We start from the raw sequence: 22,876 nt of genomic DNA, 5'->3' as shown, positions 1-22,876 counted from the left end.
GATTCTGGTATCGTAATTTCTGTTGGCAGTATATGCTCTACGGCTCATGCACTGACTCCTAAACCCGGCATTTGTACATGTCCATTTGATTGAGGCTCTACAACCTGCCGCTCAATAGGCGTCTTGCTATATTTAGAGGGCCAATCAACTTATGCCACGGGCCTCCCGCATGTACTCCGCGTCATATCTGTGCTCGGTCAATGAAAGCAGAGGGCACATGTAGAACACAACAAACACTTTCGAGTAGCCGCCCTAGCCATGCTAGCAATGGGACCTTTGGCCTAGAAGCGTGTTCTATCTAGGATCCCCCCCGATTCCGCCAGAGTTCTTGCGTCCCCGGCAATTCGGACACAAAAAAGACTTTCGCAGTTCGTAGGGCTAATTACACACGCTCCAATTTCTCTGCGAAAGCGAACAGTCGATGCCCGAGGTGAGTCTGATCACCACTGCCTCTTTTACCTTCATCTATACCTTTTAATGACGCGAATCTTGTCCACCGCAAGATTGATATGAACATATGCATGGGATATGCACTGCGCGCTAAGCCTGATTGGGGTACAACAGGGGACGCCAGGCCGGAAGAGGCAGGACGGGACAATGGGAGCCGTTTGTGGCGCCCCGCTTGCCGTACGTCGTGCGGAATTTTACTATGTCGAATCTAGGCGTCGAAAATCGCAAGGTAGAAGAAGTCTAGCATTCTGTGTATAATCTAACTATCCCTTTTATAATACAGAACGCGTAGTAAGCGAAATCAGCGCACAATGCCAAGAATGTCAAAAATGAAAAGCAGTTTAGTGCTGTACAATACTTTAATTCATGGATCCTGGGCTTTTTGTATTTTTGGGCTTTGCTTTTATTTGAGCTTGGGTACACTCTTTCCGTGCTGGCCTCCGTATATTTTCCTTTGTATGACTGTTTATTGCAAAAGGCATGTCTGAAATTGGGACGACAAGCTCTACTTCGATCTGGAAGAAGCGCCTGCATGGCCTCGACGCAATTAGTTGGGCTCCATCAGGTTCAAAGAACTTTGCTTGATTGATTGATTGATTGTCATCATTCTGGAAGAAAGCGAGACTCTTGATTAGACTGCATCAACAGCAATTTTAGAAGGGTTTAGCGGGTGGCGTTCCTCAGATAGCACTTGAAAGTATATTCCTTGTCCCTGGTGTCCGAAGTATCTAGTGCGGCACTTCCATATGAGCGAAGTCGGGCTTGACCGCAGTCTCTCTGCCCGCCTTGATATTCTGCTTCGTCATTTCCACGTCTTGCACCAGCCGACTCTCCTGGTACTCAACCTTAAACGCCCACAGGCCCTGGCTGAAGACCTCGTCCATTTCCTCGAGCGTCTTGCCCTTGGTCTCCTGAAAGAAGCAGAATGCATGGATCAGACTGGCGACATTGAAGACGCCAAAGATCACAAAGGTGCGCCACTGGATATGCTGGAACGCCGTCGGCGTGAAGAAAGTCAGTGCAAAATTGCAGGCCCAGTTCAACGCGGTCGCCACTGAGACCGTTTTGGCGCGGATATACAAGGGAATTATCTCAGGCGGATATAACCTGCGCCGTATGTCCATCTTAGCTTTCGCCACTATCATGCGCGGCCGCAGCAGAATCAGAGGCACTTACCATGCAATCGGACCCCACGTCGGGGCGTACGCCACGACAAACAGATACGAACAGGCAATGACAGCCTTAGAGGCAGCTGGTTGGTCCATCGCCCAGGTGACTGCCGGCACGCCATCCAGCCCTCCCGGGACGGCGTGCCCATAAGCCGCCATCAGGCCGGCCACCGAAAACAGGAAGATCATCGAAAAGGTCGAGCCAGTCATCAAGGTCCAACGCCTGCGCCACCGATCGAGGAAGAGCACGGCCAGGAAGCGGGACACGGTGCTGATAACGTACAGTAGCGACGCCGAGAGCAAGGCCTGATTGCCCTGGATCCCTGCCATAGAGAAGACGTAGACGATGTAGTACGACAGGACGTTGAAGCCAGAGAACTGGGACCAGATATGCACAAACATAGCGCAGTGCACCCGGACGATATTATGCTTTCGGACGAGCTCCAGCCACGAGGAACTGTCGAAAGAACGCTCCTGTTGAATCTTCTGGAGGATTTCTTGCAACTCGCAGTGGACAAGAGGGTCCATAGTATCACCTTTGGCATGGAGATCAGCGAGCACCCTCAACGCTTCGTTCCCGCGATCCTTGCTAGTGAGCCAGCGAGGGGAGCGGGGCATCGATGGTACGGCGACGAGAAGAATCCACGCCGGCAGCATCTGGAGACCCCATGGCAGACGGAAGGACGCCGTGGACTGGAGGAATGACGTCCCATATGATAAGAAGTAAAATATTAGTGACTATAGGGATCATCAGCCGATGCTGTTCAGTGAGATTCTGTAATCAATGGTAACTCACACCCCATGTTATCATCCAGTTCTGGAACGAGATTAAGCGGCCTCTTCGGTTGGGGGTGCTGATCTCGGCAATGTACATCGGTCTAAATATAGCGGTGATCACATTTAGCATCCTGGAATAGAAACAAAGCAAGCAGAGAGCGGCCGGGTGTTGCGCACGCCTGAGATGACAGAATGCCCACTGCGAAGCCGTTGACAATCCGCGACACGATAAGCTGCGCGACGTTCTGCGCAGAGCACATGATGGCACAGCCAGCGATGTAGATGACGCAGGCATAGGCCATTGAGTCGCGTCGCCCGAGCCGGTCGGCCGTGAGGTTGGACGCTAGGGCGCCACAGAAAGAACCGCCCGCCATGCTCGCCGTGATGCCGCCTTGGAGCACCGAGCCTGGACTGCGAAAGTATGTCTTGTACTGTGATTATTTTTTCTAGATGTCAGAATTATTGTCATGTTGGTCAAGGATCGCGGTGCACTGTTACCTGATGCGTCCCAATAATGGCCGACATTGCGGCTACATCAAACCCTTGCAGCAATCCACCGATCGTGGCTAGGGCGCTGATGAGGTACATGTTTTTCAGCTTGGGTAGGGTCTTCATGATGGCGATTTGACGAAGGCGCCTATCAATGGAGATGGAAGAATCAGGGGACTAAGGTGTCGACGGAGACAATCAGGCGGTTTCCACGACTTTATAGGTTGATATCCACAACCTAGAGACTTACCATGAAGGGCCGAGCGCCAATGATCTGGGGTATGGGGTTCCGGGAATCTACGCTTAGCTCACTCCGATTCCATCTCAGCACTTAAGACCCGAAGTGGTCAGTGACTACAGAATGTAAGCGCTTCATGACCGACTGCCGCCAGCTAAAAGGCTGAAAGGCTGAAAGGCTGTTTCCACTCTGAAGATTATTGACCGACTACCGCGACGGCACTTCTGCACTTGGTATCTGGCGGCCCCACCGGCTCTCGGTGCCGGTTGAGAAGAATTGGATGCGTAGGTCTACGGTCCTTTGAGGCAGCTGAATTAATTGATAATGCCTTCGAACCGGCTGCAGGGGTCCGTCTGGTCAAGTATACTATCGCGAGTTGCTCTCTTCACAACACTACACCGCTACGATGGTTTCCTCGGATATTGGTTCCAAGAAGAACATTCTTCTGGTCATCGCCGATGACCTAGGAAAGCATCTGGGATGCTATGGCGCTCAATCCTGCAGAACGCCTCGCATCGATGAGCTGGCGGCCGGCGGGATTACCTTCGACATGGCTTTTACTAGCACTGCGGCCTGCAGTCCGAGTCGGTCTGTGCTCTACACGGGTCTACACACGCACGAGAATGGCCAGTATGGTTTGCAAGGGGGTCGCAACCACTTCCAGTGCTTCGACCATATTGAGAGCGGGCCTCGACTATTCAATGCGCTCGGCTATCAGACCGGCATCATTGGCAAAGTGCACGTTGGCCCGCCGCAGGTGTTCCCTTGGGAGACGAGAGAAGAGAGCGGAACCCGAAACGTTGCGTGGGTGGCTGAACGCAGCGAAGCCTTCCTCCAGAAGGCAACCCAGACGGGGCGGCCCTTCTTCCTGACCGTGGGATACGTGGACCCGCATCGCGATATCTCGACCAGAGGCGGGTTTGGCAACGCGGAGACGTGCGGTGGCGCCGTGATGCCCCCGGCGATCCAGCCAGACGACGTTGAGATTCCGTCGTTTCTGACCGATTTGCCCGAAACCCGCACAGAATACGTCGAATATTACAAGGCGATCGCCCGTCTCGACACCGGCGTCGGGATGCTTCTAGACGCCCTAGAGCGCCAGGGCCTGACGGACTCGACGCTGGTAGTGTTCTGCAGTGACAACGGGCCTCCATTCGTCAACTCCAAGACTACGCTGTACGACACCGGAACCCGCCTTCCATTCATCGTCCGCGAACCTGGATGTGCCCACCGCGGCATCATGAATCCCAATATGATTTCGTACATCGACGTCCTGCCCACGTTTTTGGACTGGGCTGGTGCCCCCGCAGACTTTTCCGCGCCGGTGCCCATTCCAGCAGGCTACGTGGTCACCCCTGAGACGTGTCCACCGCCGCCGCCCACTCGACTCGGCCGATCTTTTCTCCCAATCCTGCACCGCTCCGACATTGTGCCCGCGGTGCAGTGGGAGCAAAGCGTTCATGGCTCGCATACATTCCACGAAGCGACGAACTACTGGCCGACGCGTATCTTGCGGAACAGACGGTTCAAATATCACCGAAATGTGGCCTGGCAGCTCCCATTCCCGTTCGCGTCGGATCTATACGCTAGTCTCAGCTTTGAAGGTATGCGCAACCAGAAGCAGGGCGACCAGAGTGCACCCACGGCGGCGGGGCAGGGGTCTGGCATCATGATCGGCCCACGGTCTCTTCGCAACTACATTTATCGCCCGCGCGAAGAGTTGTACGACCTCGAGGCCGACCCGCAGGAAGTTCGGAATTTGGCCGACCAGACGGAATTTGAAGGGGTGCTAAAGCAGATGCGACATGCCGTGGAGAAGTGGCAATTACGCACCCAGGATCCATGGCTCTTCCGAGACGGACAGAGTGTCGTGGTGATGGAGAGATATGCGCAGAACGAGACAGTGGACATCCCAGATCGGTTTGATTTCGACGTGGAGCTGCCGGGTAACAAGGACGGCGTGAAGGTTTTCACCGCAAGAAGCGACACCTGGCAACAATATTAGCAAGCACGTAGCCAGCACAGCACAATTGCAGATAGATTAGAGTCTTTGAGCAGTAGGCTACTTTGCCAATCATAGTAGTAGTAGTCGTCATCGTAGTAATATTCATTTGCCCGATGTAGCTTGCATTATGTACGTCGCTATGCGGGAGTCCAATCAGGCCTGCCTGACAGCGAGAATGGTGCGCAGCATCCAGGTGTCAGTAGAGAGGCAGTTCTCGAAAAACATTACAACCTCGTTAGGAGGACGTTATCTATCCAGCGCTATTCTGGTGGCTTAACGCGATTATCGTCGTACTGAAAAGTGCTAAAAATGCCATTGTATATACAGTATTAGCCCGAATGACTAGTAATCCACCCACCCAAGGTGCTCTGACTAGTTAGACAGCTCTAGTTTTTCTAACTCCCTCTCGTACTACTCCAGAAGCCGAAGTATAGAGGTATTTGAATCATCCTGACTTTCGGTGAGGGATACAAGAGTATTTATAGAACACAAAGGCTCGGAGAGCTTCGGAAGTAGTGGATCCTCGTATACTCGTCTTCCTCCATCTCCATAGGAACTGGTGTACGGCGTGCAATTAACTGTTGAAGAAGGTCATCTGGACTAGTATCATGTGCGGGACGTTGGGATCGGCTAAACGCGAAAATCGGCTTGTCGAAATAACGTAATTCACTAATTTGTGGCTGCTCTACCCTGCCATTCTGGAATGACATCGTTTCTTCCATCACCCCCTGCTGATGGACACCTGGGGCCAATCTCTATTGTCAATTTGATGCATCCAAGGGAGACTTACTAATCACTTACTCCCCCACAAGAAGAGACTCATCATATCTCTTGTGAGAGCCTGCGATGGATTCCCGATCAGCCCTTTCCCCGCCCGGTGGCGAGAGATCGCGAGAGAGAACATGTAGACAATGCCGGACCAGAAAGGTCAGTCTGGGCGCAGACAAAAGCGTCCCCCATTACTGAGCTCACACTTTCCACCATAGGTCCGTTGTGACGGCCGTCGTGACATTTGCAGCAATTGTGCTCGGTTAGAGTTCGATTGTTCGTTCCAGGTCCCGCAGACGGCGGAGAACAGGAACGAAGCTACCCGAATTCCTTCTAAGTGCCGGGTCACTCGGGCGTGCGTGTCCTGTCACTCATTAAAGGCTCGCTGTAGTGGTGAAACTCCCACTTGTGCACGCTGTGCCGGAAGAGGCATCTGTTGTGTATATCCACCGAGGGGCGTGAGATATCCCCAAATCAGGCCAGTCCCAGCCCTCGCAGGAAAAATGGTTCCTGTGGCCAACCCACAAACCAGAGTGGAAGCGTTGACGGATAGTACTCCCAACTTGCCTAATAATATGTCCCCCATGCGGTCCTCTGTGGAGGATGGGAATCACCCAACTGTGAACATGAACCAGCCGGGACCGGATTTGGGAGCTGAATCCAGCGAACCTAGAGAACATACATTTTATAACTTGTGCAGACCGGCCATATTGACGGAAGACCGCATCGAGGCCGCCTGTAACCGGTATTTTCATTTGTTGCATCGCCTGCCTGTCCTAGCCTTCCTCCATAAACCGTCTCTTCTACAGCTATATCGGAATGGAAAAACCGGTGAGGCCCTCCTCCTCGCTCTCGTCGCCGTCACCTCTCGCCTCCCAGGAGTTGAGTCGTCTGAAGCGACAGTGGGCGCTCAATGTGCGGACTTGGCCGAGGACCTGATCCTGAAAGACATCCGACGCCCGTCGATCTTCAACGTACAGGCTCTCGTCTTAGTCGTCCAATATAGAGCGTGGACTGGCTCCTCGGCTGCTGCCTTCAGTCTCCTGGCTCTTTCGGCGCGGTTTGCCTTTGCTCTCCGCCTCAACTATGAATCGATGCATCTGCCCTCTTTCGTGCAGGAGTCACGGAGACGACTGATGTGGACGATCTATATGGTGGACACCATGCTGGCAGAGGGTTTACCGGAGTTCGCGGTCTGTCCAGCCGAATTAATACATCTTCGCCTTCCCTGTCGTGACATTGAATTCGAGCTCAACTTCGAAAACGAGACGGAAGAGCTGCAGGATAGTGCAAGCGCTCCATCTCCGTCAGCCCTGGGCATGTTGGCATACTACATCCGCATCATCCATCTTCGTGATCGCATACTCAGGTGAATCCTCCCATCATTGCAGCTCGGCCAGTTAGTAATGTTTCCAATAGATGCACCAAACAGGCTGCAAAAAACCCCAGATTAATGTTGTCAACGTTCCACGCGAGCCTCATCGCTCTAGAAAAACAACTGGATACGTTTGCTTTGAAATTGCCCGCTGCCGAAAGTTTCTCGGAAGAAAACTTTCGATTACGCTCGTACTCGTGGTCTCTGCCGCGATATGTGATGACACACCTCTGGTGGCACCAGTGTTATTGTGATCTGTTCCGATGTCTCTTGCCTGGTCTACGAGAATCCCTCCGGCTGAGCGCTGTGGATCAACTCCAGCCGGACTTTGTTCTCGAAAGCCAAACAAAATGCTTCCGACATGCTCAGTCGATTGCCGAGATATGCAGTTTGCTCCTGGATCTTGACAGTGATGTCCTGATATTAGACGTAGAAATGGCGCAATGTGCCTACCAGGCTGGCCGAATCCTTTGTCTCGGCCGCGAGATGAATGCAGAGGGGGTCAAGTTGACCGCGGAAGAAGTGACCGAGGAGACTACATACTGTGTCTTGTTAATCAAGCGGTTGTCCAACATGTATCCTGTCGTATCGTTCATTGTACGTATCAGCACCTCGTCCCTACCTCTCCCCCAACTCAATGCCGGAAAGACGACTAACCAATACGCAGGCAGCCGACTTAGAGGAGGTCATACGCGTTGATAGCACGCAGTCTTTGCTAGACAATGACTCGCCTGACCTTGAGCATCTCCCGTCGCTAGAACAGACGCTGGGGATGCCAGCCGGAGGCCACACTAATCAGGTCATCTCCAAACACAGTATGCTGAGTCAGACAGGGTTCCTAGATGACAGTCACAAGCTTGAGGTGTCCCTCCGAGATAACAAAAGAACCTGTAAACGCAGTCAATTTCTACGGCATCATCGTCTCAGAAATGACTCTTCCTCTGCCTCTGGTGTTAGCTCCGGCTCCTCTGCCTCGCCTCTCCAAACTGGCCCCACCAACAACCCACTACAAGGAATCCAGCTCGCACAACAGAGCTACGAAATAGAAGGAGAACATAGCTTTCGTGAGCCGCCAGAGGCAGAATTCTGGGACGAGAATACATTCTGCCAGCGGTCATGGGATGAGCTGGGGCTCGACATGGACGACGACATCGCCATTGCACTCTTGGGACCTCCTGGTCATGAAGAGGCCTTGGGCAGTGACAATCTCAGCCTTGGCTTCAATCTGGCTCCAGAGAATAACTATGGCACCTGTTAGTAGGTATAGTACTTGAATAAAAGTCCAAAATCAGATTCGACTCGGAGTAAAGTCGCGCAATTTGAGAAACAATATGATGATGATGAATTCATTTGCCCAATCTAGCTCGCTCTCGATATATTTTCATAGCTTCAAAAGTTGGTAGGTAGGGAAAAGATCATAATTTCGCTGCGGAGGGCGCTCACCAACGGAGAGCGGTGAGGGCCCGACTACTAGGGGGCGGGTACTAAACTATAGTTGAATTGTATACATTCAAGGCTATCTATAAATGTTTATACTAGTAAAAGCGAAAGCTGAACCCTGTGATCAGAGCGATCCATAAGACTCTTTTTTTTTCTTTCATAGTGGTAGTAGCTAAGCGTGATTCGAATATAGCACCCCGTGACTTCGAACCGCGCTCAGCTGGAACCCGCTCGTACTCGTACTCTAAAGCGTGGCCCGAAACCTGCGCAGATGACTAATAATTTTTCGGGCCACGCGCACTAAATTTCGGGCCACGTTCAACTGCGAGCCTGTGAATGCCTCTCTTCATTCTCTCTTCCCCCAACCCATACCGCGATCAACACCGTGACAATGCCAGAAGACGACCTCTCCAACGTTGATATTGCCAAAGTGAGTCAATAGCCCATCTCGGCGAAAGGAAATACACAACTAAACGTATCCAAAGACGCTTGAAGACCTTGCCAGGTATACATATCGGTGTCTATTATTTGCATCTATTATTTGCATTTCCTGACTTCGGACTTGACAGGGGCGAATTGACCGCGTCCGCTCTCGAGAACCACCTCAACGAACTAGAAGGCAAGGTCGAGGAACTCCTCGCAGGATTCGGACCGCATGACCAGAGCAACGATAATGCCACATCCAATGCAGGAGACCACAGCACCAACCAAGAACCCCAAAAGGACTCAACGGGTGCCAAATAGGTCGTCCATATGATACTGCCCGTCCGAACCCTTCTCTACCACCCCCACCTCGGTGATGATTCCGTCGATCAGAGCCGCCGGAGTAATATCAAAGGCCGGGTTCCAGACGTCAATCCCCGGCGCAGCGATGCGGATCGTCTCCAGCGCGCCGCTTGTCGCGAAATCCTCGCGGGGCCCCCGGATGCTGGTCACCTCTGCCCCGGGGCGTTGTTCAATAATGATATCGTTACCCGATTTTGTGGCCAGGTCGATGGTTGTCCGCGGCGCGGCGACCAGGAACTTGACCCCATGGTGCTTTGCTAAAACCGCCAAGCCATATGTGCCAATCTTATTTGCCGTGTCTCCGTTGGCCGCCACCCGGTCGGCGCCGACTACGATAGCGTTCACGCCCGCATCGCCTGCCAGTAAAGCTGCTGCCATCGAATCCGTAACCAGTGTAGCGGGGATGTTATCGTGGACCAACTCGAAGGCTGTCAAGCGGGATCCCTGGTTGTAAGGTCGTGTCTCTGTGCAATAGGCCCGGCGCAAGACGTTTTTCGACGCCAATGAACGGATCACGCCCAATGCGGTTCCATAGCCCGACGTAGCGAGAGAGCTGTCTCCTGGTTAGCCTGTGTTTTGGGACATCTCAAATCTGTTCTTACCCGGTGTTGCAATGGGTCAGAATGGCAACCGTCGAACTACCCTTATTCGCATGGTCCATGATCCAAGCCGCTCCGTGCTCTCCAATCTGTTGGTTATCCTCCAGATCTTTCCCGAGCATCTCCTCCGCCTCCCGAATAAACGCTGTCGCAACACCACGGCCGGTCGCACCAGGTTGCTGAGCCCGGCCGGTGACCAACGTCTCCAGCTTGCGAGCAGCGTCACTCAAGTTGACTGCCGTGGGCCGGCTGGTGACCAGATAGCGCAATTTGTCCGAGATGATATGCTGGACCTCTTGGGCTTCTGCTGGAATATCACCGGCGACTATGAGGGCGGCCAGCTCTGAGGCGAGGGACAGCATGGCCACGATAGCAATGGCGGGAGCGCCGCGCACTTGCATCTTCTTGATGGCGTGCCAGCCATCCTCGGCCGTCCGAACGTGGAAGTATTTCTCGACAAAGGGAAGTTGTAGTTGGTCGAGGATCTCAAGGCGACCCTCGCTGTACTTGATGGCCTGCAACATGGTGTGGGATGGGAGTAGGAAACTTTTTTCTGGAGAAGAAGTTTGCCCCTCCGAATATCTAGATTACGATGACTAACCATGTACAACGTGAAGGAACCAAGGATTATAATTCGTAACTCTTTCTCTCTCTCTCTATCTCTTTTTAGAACGATCAATTTCCTCAACTGGAAGAGATGTAAAGCACTGCAATTTCGTGGTCAGCCCAGCACCAGTTCCGGGCCAGTCGCAAAACATACCGTTGTTCCCCCGGACAAAGGCGTCGCCGTATTTGCGCCGCAGCTTCCCATTCACGAATTCCTCTGTATTCTCCAAGGCGATATTCATATAGCCATCGACAGATTGCAACTCGCCTACCAAATCGCATCAGTATCACACGCAGAGAGCCAGAGGAGCCATTCTGCACTACCTTTGTAGACCACGCCCGAGTTCAGTTTCACAATCACTGGCGCGCCGATGATTTCGCCCAGGAATGCCGATGGGTCTTTCCCCTCGGAGGAAGGGCCATTCTCCATGATGGTGACAGGCAAAGTAGAGGTGATGAGTGGGATTTGCCTGGGGAGGGAAGGAGATCAGCGTGGGAGAGCAGAACGAGAGATGGGAAGAAGACGAGCGGTGGAGAGGGCGGTGAACGCGGGTCGTTATAGATGGACTCCTTAGTCATAGACCGCCATCGCGATTGTCTTCCTCTCACCACAATAATTGCAATGCCCTCTTTCTTCAACAGACCCTCCTGGGCATCGAAGCAGACAGGCGAGGCCACCTCGGAGTTTTATCGTCGATCGGGCCAAACATATTCGGACATCGTCGCGGCGAATCGAGAAGCGCACGAGAAGCATCATGAATCATCTGTAGATGACGGGCGCGGGCACAAACGGCTTCGTCTCTCCGACGCCGCGGAAGAAGAGCGCAGTCCAGAAGACCCCGGCGCTGATGGAGCTGACAGTGCACAGCATGGACCAGGAGATCTCCCTGAACCCTCGTCACGCTCGCCATCGCATCATCACAGCAAACGCCGTACCGCGTCGCCAGAAACTACTAACTCCCATGGGGAGAGCGCACCCGCAGACTCGCCTGAAGGCGACATCCCTGCAGCCAATACCCCAGAGGTGGACCGCCTAGGGACTTTACGATCTCACGATAATTCGACTGCCCGCTCTACTACAAGGTCTGAAACAGGGAGCGACGCGCATGACTCAATGAATAAAGATATCCAACGACCCTCGGATACGAGAAGAATCTCGCCACATCCTTATCCACCATTGAATCCTCCAGTAGAGAAGGCACTACCAGCGCGAAAGCCAGAAACTGTGGCAACACCAGAACCAGCGGCAAAGCCCGAACCAAATGTGCAAATCCTGATTTCATCAGACATCATCAACACGAAGCCGCTGCTTGTTCATCGTAAGATGTCCCAGGGACTGCGAGAAGTGCGGTTGGCGTGGTGTAAGCGCCAAAGCTTCACGGACGATATGCAGTCGTCTGTATATTTGACCTGGAAGGGCCGGAGACTATTCGACGTAACTACCTGCAAGAGCCTGGGGCTCAATCTGGACAACAGCACGATTCCTGAGATGGACGATGAATTATCGTCCAGTCCAGCTGAACTAAAGATCCATATGAAGGCGGTGTCCGATACTCTTCCGACGGCCAATCCGTCCGAGTCTTCTCCCGATGCTGGCACGGGCAAGAAGTCTCCGCTCCGCGAAGAGGAAGATGAGCAGGCGCAACCAATCCGGATCGTCCTGCGAAGCCCCGGGATGAATGACTTCCGGATCAAAGCGAGGCCGAAAACGCCAGTGTCACGATTAATCTCGGCTTTCCGAGACAAACACGACCTTCCCAGCGACGCAGACGTGGCGCTGGTCTTCGATGGGGACCGGCTGGATCCTGATACCTGTCTCCAAGACTATGATATTGACGACCTGGATTTGGTTGACGTGCAGATTAAAACCTAGTGATAATAAATAATAGCGCAATATGCTCTTCCTCATATACTTGCAGTTAGGGTAGTCAACCAGCAAGTACATAGACCAAACCCTTTATCGATAAGCTAAGATAACACCCATCACATGACCATCCCTCTATTTTTTTTCTGCCCGAATAAACTCCCCAACCGCAAACTGGGACATGTCATTAATTCGCACCGCTTGACCACAGGAGCTTCTGCTGAGCGGAAGCCGGCGCCCCCACAAGTAATGAAAGTCATCACGGCCAACTTCGTGACATGCGCGGTGAAGGAGTGCAAGACCGCGCAGACGTCGTTTCCGCTCCACTTTCACGACGCCGAGCTGGAGCAGCAGGAGCTGGACTTCCAGCCGGAGTTTATTCGCAATATTCTTCCTCGCGTCGACTGGGAAGCGCTCCGGGTTACTGCGAATGAGGTATCTTCGCCACTCCTTAACCCCCCACCCCTTCTGTCTACCATGATCTACATATCCAATTACCGATGAATGAATGAGTGCTGACCGTGCTTGTTGGTTGGTCTTTAGCTCGGATTCCCCAGTATCCCCGAATCCAAACCCGAAGGCGAGGCGCTCGACAACGAGCAGACCCTGAGAGACTTGCATCGCCTGCTCCTGGAGACGCATGTCGCCGAGGGTAAATTGGTTTGCGGCAATTGCGGACATCAGTATATGATCAAGGAGGGCATCGCCAACTTTCTCCTCCCCAGCCATCTGGGTAAGATCGATTCCATCCCACGACATACTGCAGGTGGGAGAAAAGAAAAGGAACTTGCTAACGCGCCCCGTTGTAGTCTAAGGACATTGATATTGATATCGGCGTGCTGGTCGGCGAGACTTATCACATCGTGGATGCGCACCTCGAGGAAGCACACGGATTGAGACTCCTTGTGAATTTGAGAAGGCGAGAACTACAGATATTCTTTAGGGTTTCCGTCCGGAATACACCGCCAGGGCATTGGGTTGGGCAGACACTTGAGCCCGGGAGATTTACATTTAATTGTTGTTTGACCTGCCGAAAGAAGTCCTCTAATAGAAAGTCACACCACATCGAATGATGACTGAAATTTCTAGGATTGATAGTTATTGTACATGAGGGGGTGGTAGTAGTAGTAGTTCGAGAGGATAAACCGTCGAGTCAAACCCAAGGCCGCCATAATAAAAAAAAAACGCCAGCCAGCCAGGCCGATCAAACGCCAGCCAGCCAGGCCGATCAAACGCCATGCACCGGATGTGCTGAATGCGAACTGAAGATAATCGCTTAATTGAGAAAGCCCTTACAGCCCGTGGAGCCGCAGAGACAAGGGATTCGGTCGTCGCTGTCCCATTCTCGCTCGAATTTGTAGTCGTAGGTGAGTTCCTCATCTGTTGCCACTGTTAGTGAGATCGTCCAACGCTTTAGTCAACTGGGGCAGCTCCGCTTACCTCGTTCGATGTCCCGGAGCGCATAGATGACAATTCGCTTGCTGCCATCCGCCTTGATGATCTTGGCGGTGCAATTCGGCGTGCAGCTGTGGTTGATAAAGCGGGCAATGCCTCCTCGCTTGGTCGCGTCGATGACGGTGTTTTCGTCGATTCGGAAGAGATAGCTGCTGCCGATCCCACTCTTCAGGTACCGGCGTTCTCGCATATCGGCGACCTGCTGGCGCACCTTTTCTCCCACATACTCGATGATCATGTCGTTGGCAGTGATGTTCTCTTCGGCATACAAACCCCAGTTATGAATGGCAGACCGGGCAAAACGAACAGGCTTCTTTCGTTTTTTGAGCTGGTTGAACCGAAGAACGTCACCCTCGCCGCTAGATGTCGGAAGAGCTTGCTTTTGTGCATTGATGTCGGCGATGAGTCGGCGGTTGTTAACACGCGTCGACCTTGACGTGGATTTGGAAATGGTCTTGGCCGCAGCAATCCTCGCTGCCTCGGCTGCGGCGGTCTGGGGATCTGCCTTTGCCTTTTCTTCGCGCTCTTCGCGCGCTTTCTGGACCTTGATCCGATGTGGCAAGTACTTCGACTTTTCGGAATTGAGGATCCTCTTGCGCCCTTCGGTCCGAGCAGCGCCAGAAGCATTTGGAACGTAGTAGCCCAAGATGCCGAGTGTGTCGTATGTCGGGCCTTTCTCCTCGAGTCGATTGAGCGCTTTGATCTCCTTCTGCCTCCACGCCCATCCAGCAAGGTTCCCAACACTAGATTGCCATTGCTCCGGCATGATCTCACGAAGGAACCGGAGATCTTCATCATCCTTGATCAAATGTTGCCATCCATCCAGATCCATAACAATGTGTTCATCATCTTCCACTGTGGCGCGCGGCTTTTCTTTGAACACACCCCAGTGGATTTCGGCTCTTGGTTCGTCAACGAATTCTTCTTCGACAGGCAGATCGATCTCTTTTCCGGGCAACAAATCAGAGTACACTTCCTCTGATTGCTTGTCGTGAATAGCCAGCTTGACCCCCGGACTTTCAGCGTCCGCAGTTGTTTCGGAGATCTTATCTGTGTGTTTGCGGTCCGCCACTTCCGAAGAGTCGATGCCAAAGAGTTCATCGTCTTGTCTCTGCCGTTTCCGTGTTGCGTGCTCTCCAGTCAATCGTTTCCTCTTACGAGACTGGGGGAGAGGCTCAGATTCTTGTCCACCTCATTCTCAACCGCCTGGGACGGCTCCAAGGCATCCGAGTGATATTCCTCATCCTGTTCAGATTCAGACGAGACTGAACTGGCACGGCTCAATGGCCGACTTTCTTGTTCCTCTGTGTCCCGAGTCCGAGGTGTCCGTTGCTCGTCATCCGAATCCTCATCATCATGCAAATGCGCAAGGCGGTGGTACAGAGGCCGAACCTCTCGTCTTCGCAGTGGCTGCCTGCGCCGTTCATCGAGGAAGGCCGCCCCTGCGTGGTCAAGGCCTTGGGCTTTCCGGATACGAGGGAGTGCAAGAACATTGAGGCTCGATGTCCCCAGTGGGTTTCGTCCTGTGGATAGTTCAGACCTAGTATCCGGAGTCCCCACGCTACTGTCGATATCAATGCGGAACATGGACCGTTTCGGGCCTTCTGGGTCTGCGATTCCCAGTTTTTCCCTTTTCGCAGCATGTCTGCTCGGATCAAGATAGTCGTACAATGCAGGGCCCGCGATGCGTGACTTGACATCTTCCAAAAGCTTGTCTCGAAGATCGCGAATGATGATTGAAAGCACTTCTCGACAAGGATCCAAGTCGATGGCACGTAACTTCTTCTCTTCTTCCAGGTCCAATTCGTTTTCTTTGCGGGTCCGTTCCTGTTCGGCTTTTTCGTGCTGCTCAGCTCGAAGCCGTTCGGGGCTAGGACTACGCTCATAGTTCGGGTTGCCATATGGCTGGCTCTCCATATTCATGATGTAGGTGAACAGAGGCTTCATGTGGCTTAACCGAAAGCACCGCTCCGTTTCCTGCTCACCTCGTCGTGAATTCTCGAAGATAATGTAGTATCCGGTCAGATCACATCGAATATCCTTGTATCCAAAGAGCTTGAGTCGCTTTCTCAGGTGTGGGATCGTGGTGCTGAGAACTGGCACATAGCAATGCGCAATGAAAACGTAAGGTTCACGCTTGATTTGGCTCAAGATGGGCACATCCTCGACCAGTGATAACGCGGCGGGGGATCGAACGCTAGCCCTGGGCCCCTCGGGGATCGTGATTCCAGGCCGCAGGGCCGATCGACCGGAGGGGCCTTTGGGTGCGGTCGGTGGCGGCTCGTTGTTCTTGGTCTGAAGATCTGGTTTTGTGTCCGGGGTTGGTGCAGGGGCAGCTTTGGAGGCCAGTCGTTGGGATTCAACCGCCTTCGACGCCATCCGCTCCGAAATCGCGCCATCCCGATCCAACTCCACTCGAATTCGACGGGTTCCAATGCGCTGCTCTTTCTTGCACTCGTAATAAGCGCGTCGCGCAGCGCTGGAGGCCGACACCGGACCAGAACCCCGGAAGGAGGCCGCATCTTTGTATTTGATAGAACAAATGCCCAGAAACCGACCGGTGATGGGATCTGTGCGATTGTTCATTTCCGAAATGTCACCGAAGCTCGAGAAGAGGGCGCTGATGGGGGCGACTGGAGTCAGAGGATCGAAGCCGGTCACCACCACTTGGACTGGGGGCCCAAGACCGATACTCGTCGCGGCATCGTACGGCCATAGTTTTAGGGTGTAGGGTGTCGGTCGGTATTTTGTTTTTTGCTTGCAACCTGATCCGCGTGTATAGTTGGAGATGGCCAGGCGTGGATCCAGCGGAGGGCTGTCTTGACCGCTCGCAAGGATATCCACATATTCTGGCTTCCTGCGCCTCTCCTTGGATGATGACCGTTTATCTAGATCTGGGTCATAGACAGCCTTGCAACCCTTGATAACGGTCTCATGAGGACGGGTCTGCGATTGGGGTGTAGGAGGAGTGTGAACGGGGGTCATGGAGGATTTTGAGATTTCAGGATTCGATCCCCGACCCAAGTCAGGCGAGCGCTCGCCAGCTCCCTTCAATTGAGATGGACTGGCAGCTTTGCGAGGGGGTGACGACTCGGCATTGGTGAGTGGTGTCAGGGTATCGATATTTGACGGGTGAAGATTCGTCGTGGGCGCCGTGGGCGGTGCGGAAACCCCCTCGGAGCCTTTCTGAGAGGAAGAAAAACTCATTGCGTCCATTTCCGGTGCGACGGTCGACGTTTGAGGCGGCTCCCCGTCTCCCGAGATGACCTCGTCGGTGCTGGTGCCGCTGGCGCCCGGGATGTCGGACGCCGGGAGGTTGGCGGTGGTCTCGGGGAGCTGGTCGCCATCCCCAGGCACTTTCTCGCGACGATCCTGCGATCGGAAGCGCTTCCGCTGCAGCACGGAAGGCGCGGTTGGAAAAAAGTCCGCAAAGCCAGCCGAGGCGCGTGACATCGTTTCGAGATGGCTACACGCCAGAGACGACCGTGGCGCGACCACAAGGCAGCATCCTCGGTGGAAGGGCGAACAGACCGACCGGAGGAAAGGATGACGGTCTGGGTCTGGATGGGCTGCGAGCAAGGTCGGAGGGGGAGAGGGTGAAAGGGACCAGAAAGGAGACAAAGACGCGATCTGGAAGTGGAATTGGTGGGGACGCGGACAATCGTGAAGAAGGGAGAATTTTCGATGACTAACCAACCCATGGCCAGCAACCAACGAAACTAGTCCAGGGACGATAGATGCCCTCCTACGCCTTCTAACCTACGTAATACTATAGTTCCCGTCGTTCCAGATAAGTACTAATCGGTACATACCAGCCACACAATCCTTCAACATACTCCTACTTTTCATCATTCCCAGGCACCGGGCTATTTTTATCGCTACTGAAACTCGGATTCAGGGCAACTGAGACACACGGCTGTCACCTGATTGGCTGAGCCAGGCAGCTGTGGTGGAGCGGCACTAATAATAATAATCACCCTCCCTTTCTCTCTTTCCTTTCCCCCCCCCCCACTATAAAGCCGACCTGCTTTCCTTCCTCTTTCTGCTTCTTCATCCCTTCACTCGCTATCCATCATGTGGTATGTTTGGCTGTTTAGTCCCAATGAAGCTCTCCTAACCCTGGTCTAGTGGAATTTTCGGCTACATCAACTATCTCGTCGAGAGGGACCGTCGATTCATTATCGATACCCTGCTCAATGGTATGTGATCGCCTCTCCCCACCCTCGGTCGCCCTCTAACTCCATCCACAGGCCTCTCCCGACTGGAGTACCGGGGCTACGACTCCGCGGGCATGGCCGTTGACGGCAACAAGAAGAATGAAGTCTGTGCCTACAAGGAAGTGGGCAAGGTGGCCAAACTGAAGGAGCTCATTGCGGAGTCGGAGGTGGACATGTCCAAGATCTTCGAGTCTCACGCCGGTATCTCTCACACTCGCTGGGCCACTCACGGTACGCCCTCGCGCAAGAACTGCCACCCACACCGGTAAGTCAGTCTGAAATACAAAGTTGGTGGGGTTACTCACCATCTCGGGTCCTTCAGATCGGATCCCGCATGGGAATTCGCCGTCGTCCACAACGGCATTATCACCAACTACAAGGAGTTGAAGGCCCTCCTCGAGACCAAGGGGTTCCGCTTCGAGACGGAGACCGACACGGAGTGCATTGCCAAATTGGCCAAGTACCTGTACGATCAACACCCGGATATTGAGTTCACTGTTCTGGCCAAGGCCGTCATTAAGGAGCTGGAGGGTGCATTCGGGCTGCTGATGAAGTCCGTGCATTACCCTCATGAGGTGATCGCGGCCCGCAAGGGTTCCCCGCTGGTGATCGGTGTGCGTACATCCAAGAAGATGAAGGTGGACTTTGTGGACGTGGAGTTTTCCGAGGAGGGCGCTCTCCCGGCCGAGCAGGCCTCCCAGAACGTAGCCGCCAAGAAGTCCGCCACGAGCCTCCTGGCCCCGCCGGACAAGTCGTTGTTGCACCGCTCCCAGTCGCGGGCATTCCTGTCCGACGACGGCATCCCTCAGCCCGCCGAGTTCTTCCTCTCGTCGGACCCCTCCGCTATCGTGGAGCACACCAAGAAGGTGCTCTACTTGGAAGATGATGATATTGCCCATATCCACGAAGGACAGCTGAACATCCACCGTCTGACCAAGGATGATGGCACCTCCAACGTTCGCGCCATCCAGACCATCGAGCTGGAGCTGCAAGAGATCATGAAGGGCAAGTTCGACCACTTCATGCAGAAGGAGATCTTTGAGCAGCCCGAATCCGTGGTGAACACCATGAGAGGTCGCCTGGATGCGGTCAACAAGAAGGTCACCCTGGGAGGTCTTCGCCAGTACATTACTACCATCCGTCGCTGCCGACGAATCATCTTCATTGCCTGCGGAACCAGCTACCACTCCTGCATGGCCGTGCGGGGAGTTTTCGAGGAACTGACGGAGATTCCCATCGCCGTCGAACTCGCATCGGACTTCCTCGATCGCCAGGCGCCAGTATTCCGTGATGACACTTGCGTCTTTGTCTCTCAGTCGGGCGAGACCGCGGACTCGCTGATGGCTCTCCGCTACTGTCTCGAGCGGGGTGCCTTGACGGTTGGCGTTGTCAACGTGGTCGGCTCTTCGATATCGCTTCTCACCCACTGCGGTGTGCACATCAACGCCGGTCCTGAGATCGGTGTCGCCTCGACCAAGGCCTACACCTCCCAGTTCGTGGCCATGGTCATGTTTGCTTTGTCCCTCAGCGAGGATCGTGCCTCGAAGCAGAAGCGCCGCGAGGAGATCATGGAGGGCTTGGGCAAGATTTCCGAGCAGTTCAAGGAGATCTTGAAGCTCAATGACCAGATCAAGGACATGTGCGCCAAGTTCTTCAAGAACCAGAAGAGTTTGCTTCTGTTGGGCCGTGGTGCCCAGTTCCCCACTGCTCTTGAGGGTGAGTTTAATCAAATGCCCACCGATGTGTGGCCCAGAAAACTAATCGTTTGAACAGGTGCCCTGAAGATCAAGGAAATCTCGTACCTCCACTGCGAGGCGGTCATGTCCGGCGAATTGAAGCACGGTGTGCTCGCTCTCGTGGACGAGAACCTCCCGATCATCATGATCCTCACACGCGACAACCTCTTCACCAAGTCGCTCAATGCCTACCAACAGGGTGAGTCTGCTCTCTCGTTAGAAGATAGATGGCCGATGCTAACGTTTTCGCAGTCATTGCCCGCGGTGGCCGCCCCATTGTGATCTGCAACCCCGACGACCCCGAGTTCTCGGCTGCGCAGACCGAAAAGATCGATGTGCCCAAGACGGTGGACTGCCTGCAGGGCCTGCTCAATGTGATCCCGCTGCAGCTTGTTTCGTACTGGCTGGCAGTCGGCGAGGGCCTGAACGTGGATTTCCCGCGCAACCTGGCCAAGTCGGTGACGGTTGAGTAGACGCTTATTATTATGATCTTTGCATGGCGAACCATCTGTGTTATTTTTTTTATCGCTAGGTGTTGTACTCTCTCGGAAAGAATGGAATTTGGCTTTTTTTTTCGTTCCAGTCGTTTAGGTACACAGTAGATGTGACATTCCCCGCCAAATAATAATGAATGCGGGCATGTGTTTTTCTGTTCCCGTCACCTCTGCCCTCTCCCGTCCCGATTCCTCCTCTACACAACCCTCGCCTCTACCAATACCCTACTCTCATAAACAAACAAAATGACCTCTATTAAGGGTCCCGGCGCTGCTGCGACCTACGACGGTAAGGCAAGCAGGCATCCACGAACCCGGGCCCCTCCAACTGATTGATTGCGCCATGACCTAGGCTCGGGATTGCGAGTCGCCATTGTCCACGCACGATGGAACACAACGATTATCGACCAGCTCATTGCTGGAGCGAAGAAGAGTCTGCTTGCAGCGGGTGTGAAGGAGGACAACATTACCCTGCAGACCGTGCCGGGCAGCTACGAGCTGCCCTTGGGCGTGCAGCGGTGAGTTCTTGTGGGCAGGATCCCGCTCTGTCGGTCTGTCGCTGACGAGACTCTGTCTCCTTTCCTTAGTGTCTATGCTGCGTCGCAGCTCCAAGCGAGCAGCTCTTCCGGCGAGGGTATCAGCGCCACGGATCTCTTGTCGGCATCGACGAGCGACCTGACGCAATCGCCAACCGCCCCCGCGGCGGGGGTGAAGAAGCCCTTCGATGCCGTGATCGCAATCGGGGTCTTGATCAAGGGTGCCACGATGCACTTTGAATACATCGCCGACGCCGTCAGCCACGGCCTGATGCGGGTTCAGCTGGATTCCGGGGTGCCGGTCATTTTCGGGCTGTTGACGGTGCTCACTGAGGAGCAGGGTCTGGAGCGAGCCGGGCTGGGGAAGAGTGGTATGCACAACCACGGCGAGGATTGGGGCAGTGCCGCGGTGGAATTGGGTATCAAGCGGAGGGAGTGGTCGGAGGGGAAGATGCTGTGAAGACACGAGAGTGAGAGAGAGTGAAGCTCTAGGAAATGGAATTTTCTTGATTGCGAAGAAGAAACAAGGACATTAAAAGACATCAACCGGGCCTGTTCTATTCCTCCATTTGCTCCCCGGAGCCCCGGGCACCCTCGTCTTCCTCGTCATCGCCCTCCAGAGCCCGCCTGGCGGCCTTCTCTGCTTCATCCAGGAGCTCCCGGGGCACTTCCTCGTGTCGTCCCTGGGTAGGCCCGTCCAACGAACTGATCCAGGTCATCTCCAGCTCGAATTCCTTGTCCTTACTGTCCTCGTGGGCCACGTAGATAATCCGCGCCGCTTCCTTGACGCCATCGTGCAACGACAATTTCTCCGCGCTCAGGTCCAACTTCTCCAGCTCCGCCTTGGCCGCTTGTCGTCCCTTGCCGGTAGCGGCACCGTAATAACCCTGCACACAAACAAAAGTCAGTAAAAGAAATCATCCGATGTCATCAACCCAGCCAGTGCTTGCTTGCGTACCCAATACAACCCGCTCGGCTCAATCATGAAGAGACCGGGACCGCCGACTTTGGCGCCTTCGACCTTTCCACCAGCGCCCGACTTGGGTCCGGTTCCCACCTGGCCATCCACGGCCAGCTCGGCCTCGCTATCCCATCCACCGACAATCGAAGTCACACCGAATGGCCGCACGCTGGAATACAGTGTATAGGCCTGCACATAGCCGCCCAGGCGATTGGCAAGCGCCGAGATCGGGATGGGGCCTTTATAAGTGCCCCTCCACGAGGAAGCCTCATCTCTGGCTCTGGAAACAAAGTGACGGCCGTCCGGGACGAGACCAGAAGATACCTGTTCGACAAGGACCCGGTTAGAACAGAATCACGATGCCAACTGGATTCAGGACCAGAGGGAGGGGAGGGGTTCTCACAATGCCAACATGGCGATCCACCGTTGCTATTCTCTTGTTTGCACCGGGCTTCAGAAGCTTGCTGGTGATGATCTTCTCCACGGCCAAGACCACGCCACCCTTGCATCGGATGCCGATAGCGGTTCCTCCATTCTCGACTGCTTTAACTGCATACTCGACCTATCGAGGAAAGCTGTTTAGGTTTCTGGCGCGCGAGCTTCGTGATGATGGGGGGAGGGAGTGCTGCTGACCTGGAAATTCCGGCCGTCCGGAGAGAAGACCGAGTTGGAGAGATCGTAGCCAGTGCCAATTGACGTCTGTGCCAGAAAATTAGAATCCTGAGGGGTTGTGTTGTTGGTGAGCGAAGCAAACCCACCATGGTGATGCAGGGACACAGCTAGGTGCTCCGGCCCTAAGCTTGACGGAAACGAGAGGAAGGAGTGGAATGAGAGGAGGGGTAGATGGAATGGGAGAAAGAGGAACAGAGAGAAAGTAGGAAGGAGGTGGGAGTGAGTGGAAGGATGGAGGG

General features: G+C 54.1%; 11 protein-coding genes across 11 annotated transcripts; 6 read left to right on the top strand and 5 right to left on the bottom strand.

Annotated features, from left to right (window-relative positions):
* Positions 1–1,178: 1,178 nt before the first annotated feature.
* Positions 1,179–3,011, bottom strand: PFLUO_LOCUS1970 (high affinity glucose transporter; the record flags this gene model as incomplete). The annotated part of the gene is made up of 5 exons (XM_073779063.1): positions 1,179–1,557; positions 1,627–2,357; positions 2,416–2,497; positions 2,574–2,827; positions 2,895–3,011. 5 exons carry the CDS (start codon positions 3,009–3,011, stop codon positions 1,179–1,181), a joined length of 1,563 nt encoding a protein of 520 aa, XP_073636056.1.
* A 518-nt stretch (positions 3,012–3,529) lies between these two features.
* On the top strand, positions 3,530–5,128 carry PFLUO_LOCUS1969 (uncharacterized protein; the record flags this gene model as incomplete). Its single annotated transcript, XM_073779062.1, has 1 exon — positions 3,530–5,128. One exon carries the CDS (start codon positions 3,530–3,532, stop codon positions 5,126–5,128), a length of 1,599 nt encoding a protein of 532 aa, XP_073636055.1.
* A 1,271-nt stretch (positions 5,129–6,399) lies between these two features.
* PFLUO_LOCUS1968 (uncharacterized protein) lies at positions 6,400–8,529 on the top strand (the record flags this gene model as incomplete). The annotated part of the gene is made up of 3 exons (XM_073779061.1): positions 6,400–7,265; positions 7,316–7,868; positions 7,939–8,529. 3 exons carry the CDS (start codon positions 6,400–6,402, stop codon positions 8,527–8,529), a joined length of 2,010 nt encoding a protein of 669 aa, XP_073636054.1.
* A 908-nt stretch (positions 8,530–9,437) lies between these two features.
* PFLUO_LOCUS1967 (S-methyl-5-thioribose-1-phosphate isomerase) lies at positions 9,438–10,620 on the bottom strand (the record flags this gene model as incomplete). The annotated part of the gene is made up of 2 exons (XM_073779060.1): positions 9,438–10,050; positions 10,100–10,620. 2 exons carry the CDS (start codon positions 10,618–10,620, stop codon positions 9,438–9,440), a joined length of 1,134 nt encoding a protein of 377 aa, XP_073636053.1.
* A 160-nt stretch (positions 10,621–10,780) lies between these two features.
* PFLUO_LOCUS1966 (U4/U6-U5 snRNP complex subunit lsm6) lies at positions 10,781–11,132 on the bottom strand (the record flags this gene model as incomplete). Its single annotated transcript, XM_073779059.1, has 3 exons — positions 10,781–10,803; positions 10,857–10,970; positions 11,027–11,132. The coding sequence occupies 3 exons, from the start codon at positions 11,130–11,132 to the stop codon at positions 10,781–10,783; spliced, it is 243 nt and encodes an 80-aa protein (XP_073636052.1).
* Positions 11,133–11,324: 192 nt separating this feature from the next.
* On the top strand, positions 11,325–12,575 carry PFLUO_LOCUS1965 (uncharacterized protein; the record flags this gene model as incomplete). Its single annotated transcript, XM_073779058.1, has 1 exon — positions 11,325–12,575. One exon carries the CDS (start codon positions 11,325–11,327, stop codon positions 12,573–12,575), a length of 1,251 nt encoding a protein of 416 aa, XP_073636051.1.
* Positions 12,576–12,815: 240 nt separating this feature from the next.
* Positions 12,816–13,380, top strand: PFLUO_LOCUS1964 (uncharacterized protein; the record flags this gene model as incomplete). The annotated part of the gene is made up of 3 exons (XM_073779057.1): positions 12,816–13,001; positions 13,110–13,299; positions 13,376–13,380. The coding sequence occupies 3 exons, from the start codon at positions 12,816–12,818 to the stop codon at positions 13,378–13,380; spliced, it is 381 nt and encodes a 126-aa protein (XP_073636050.1).
* Positions 13,381–13,842: 462 nt separating this feature from the next.
* PFLUO_LOCUS1963 (histone methyltransferase set1) lies at positions 13,843–17,474 on the bottom strand (the record flags this gene model as incomplete). The annotated part of the gene is made up of 3 exons (XM_073779056.1): positions 13,843–13,946; positions 14,007–15,132; positions 15,180–17,474. The coding sequence occupies 3 exons, from the start codon at positions 17,472–17,474 to the stop codon at positions 13,843–13,845; spliced, it is 3,525 nt and encodes a 1,174-aa protein (XP_073636049.1).
* A 621-nt stretch (positions 17,475–18,095) lies between these two features.
* PFLUO_LOCUS1962 (glutamine--fructose-6-phosphate transaminase (isomerizing)) lies at positions 18,096–20,447 on the top strand (the record flags this gene model as incomplete). The annotated part of the gene is made up of 6 exons (XM_073779054.1): positions 18,096–18,100; positions 18,150–18,220; positions 18,272–18,503; positions 18,561–19,954; positions 20,012–20,173; positions 20,227–20,447. 6 exons carry the CDS (start codon positions 18,096–18,098, stop codon positions 20,445–20,447), a joined length of 2,085 nt encoding a protein of 694 aa, XP_073636048.1.
* Positions 20,448–20,714: 267 nt separating this feature from the next.
* Positions 20,715–21,464, top strand: PFLUO_LOCUS1961 (lumazine synthase; the record flags this gene model as incomplete). Its single annotated transcript, XM_073779053.1, has 3 exons — positions 20,715–20,757; positions 20,821–20,986; positions 21,056–21,464. The coding sequence occupies 3 exons, from the start codon at positions 20,715–20,717 to the stop codon at positions 21,462–21,464; spliced, it is 618 nt and encodes a 205-aa protein (XP_073636047.1).
* Positions 21,465–21,561: 97 nt separating this feature from the next.
* On the bottom strand, positions 21,562–22,726 carry PFLUO_LOCUS1960 (Putative proteasome subunit alpha type-7; the record flags this gene model as incomplete). The annotated part of the gene is made up of 5 exons (XM_073779052.1): positions 21,562–21,891; positions 21,963–22,289; positions 22,369–22,527; positions 22,599–22,664; positions 22,724–22,726. 5 exons carry the CDS (start codon positions 22,724–22,726, stop codon positions 21,562–21,564), a joined length of 885 nt encoding a protein of 294 aa, XP_073636046.1.
* Positions 22,727–22,876: the final 150 nt, after the last annotated feature.

The sequence above is a fragment of the Penicillium psychrofluorescens genome, assembly GCF_964197705.1.
Source record: "Penicillium psychrofluorescens genome assembly, chromosome: 1".
NCBI lineage: Eukaryota > Fungi > Ascomycota > Eurotiomycetes > Eurotiales > Aspergillaceae > Penicillium > Penicillium psychrofluorescens.
This window is presented reverse-complemented; position numbering and strand designations above follow the sequence as displayed.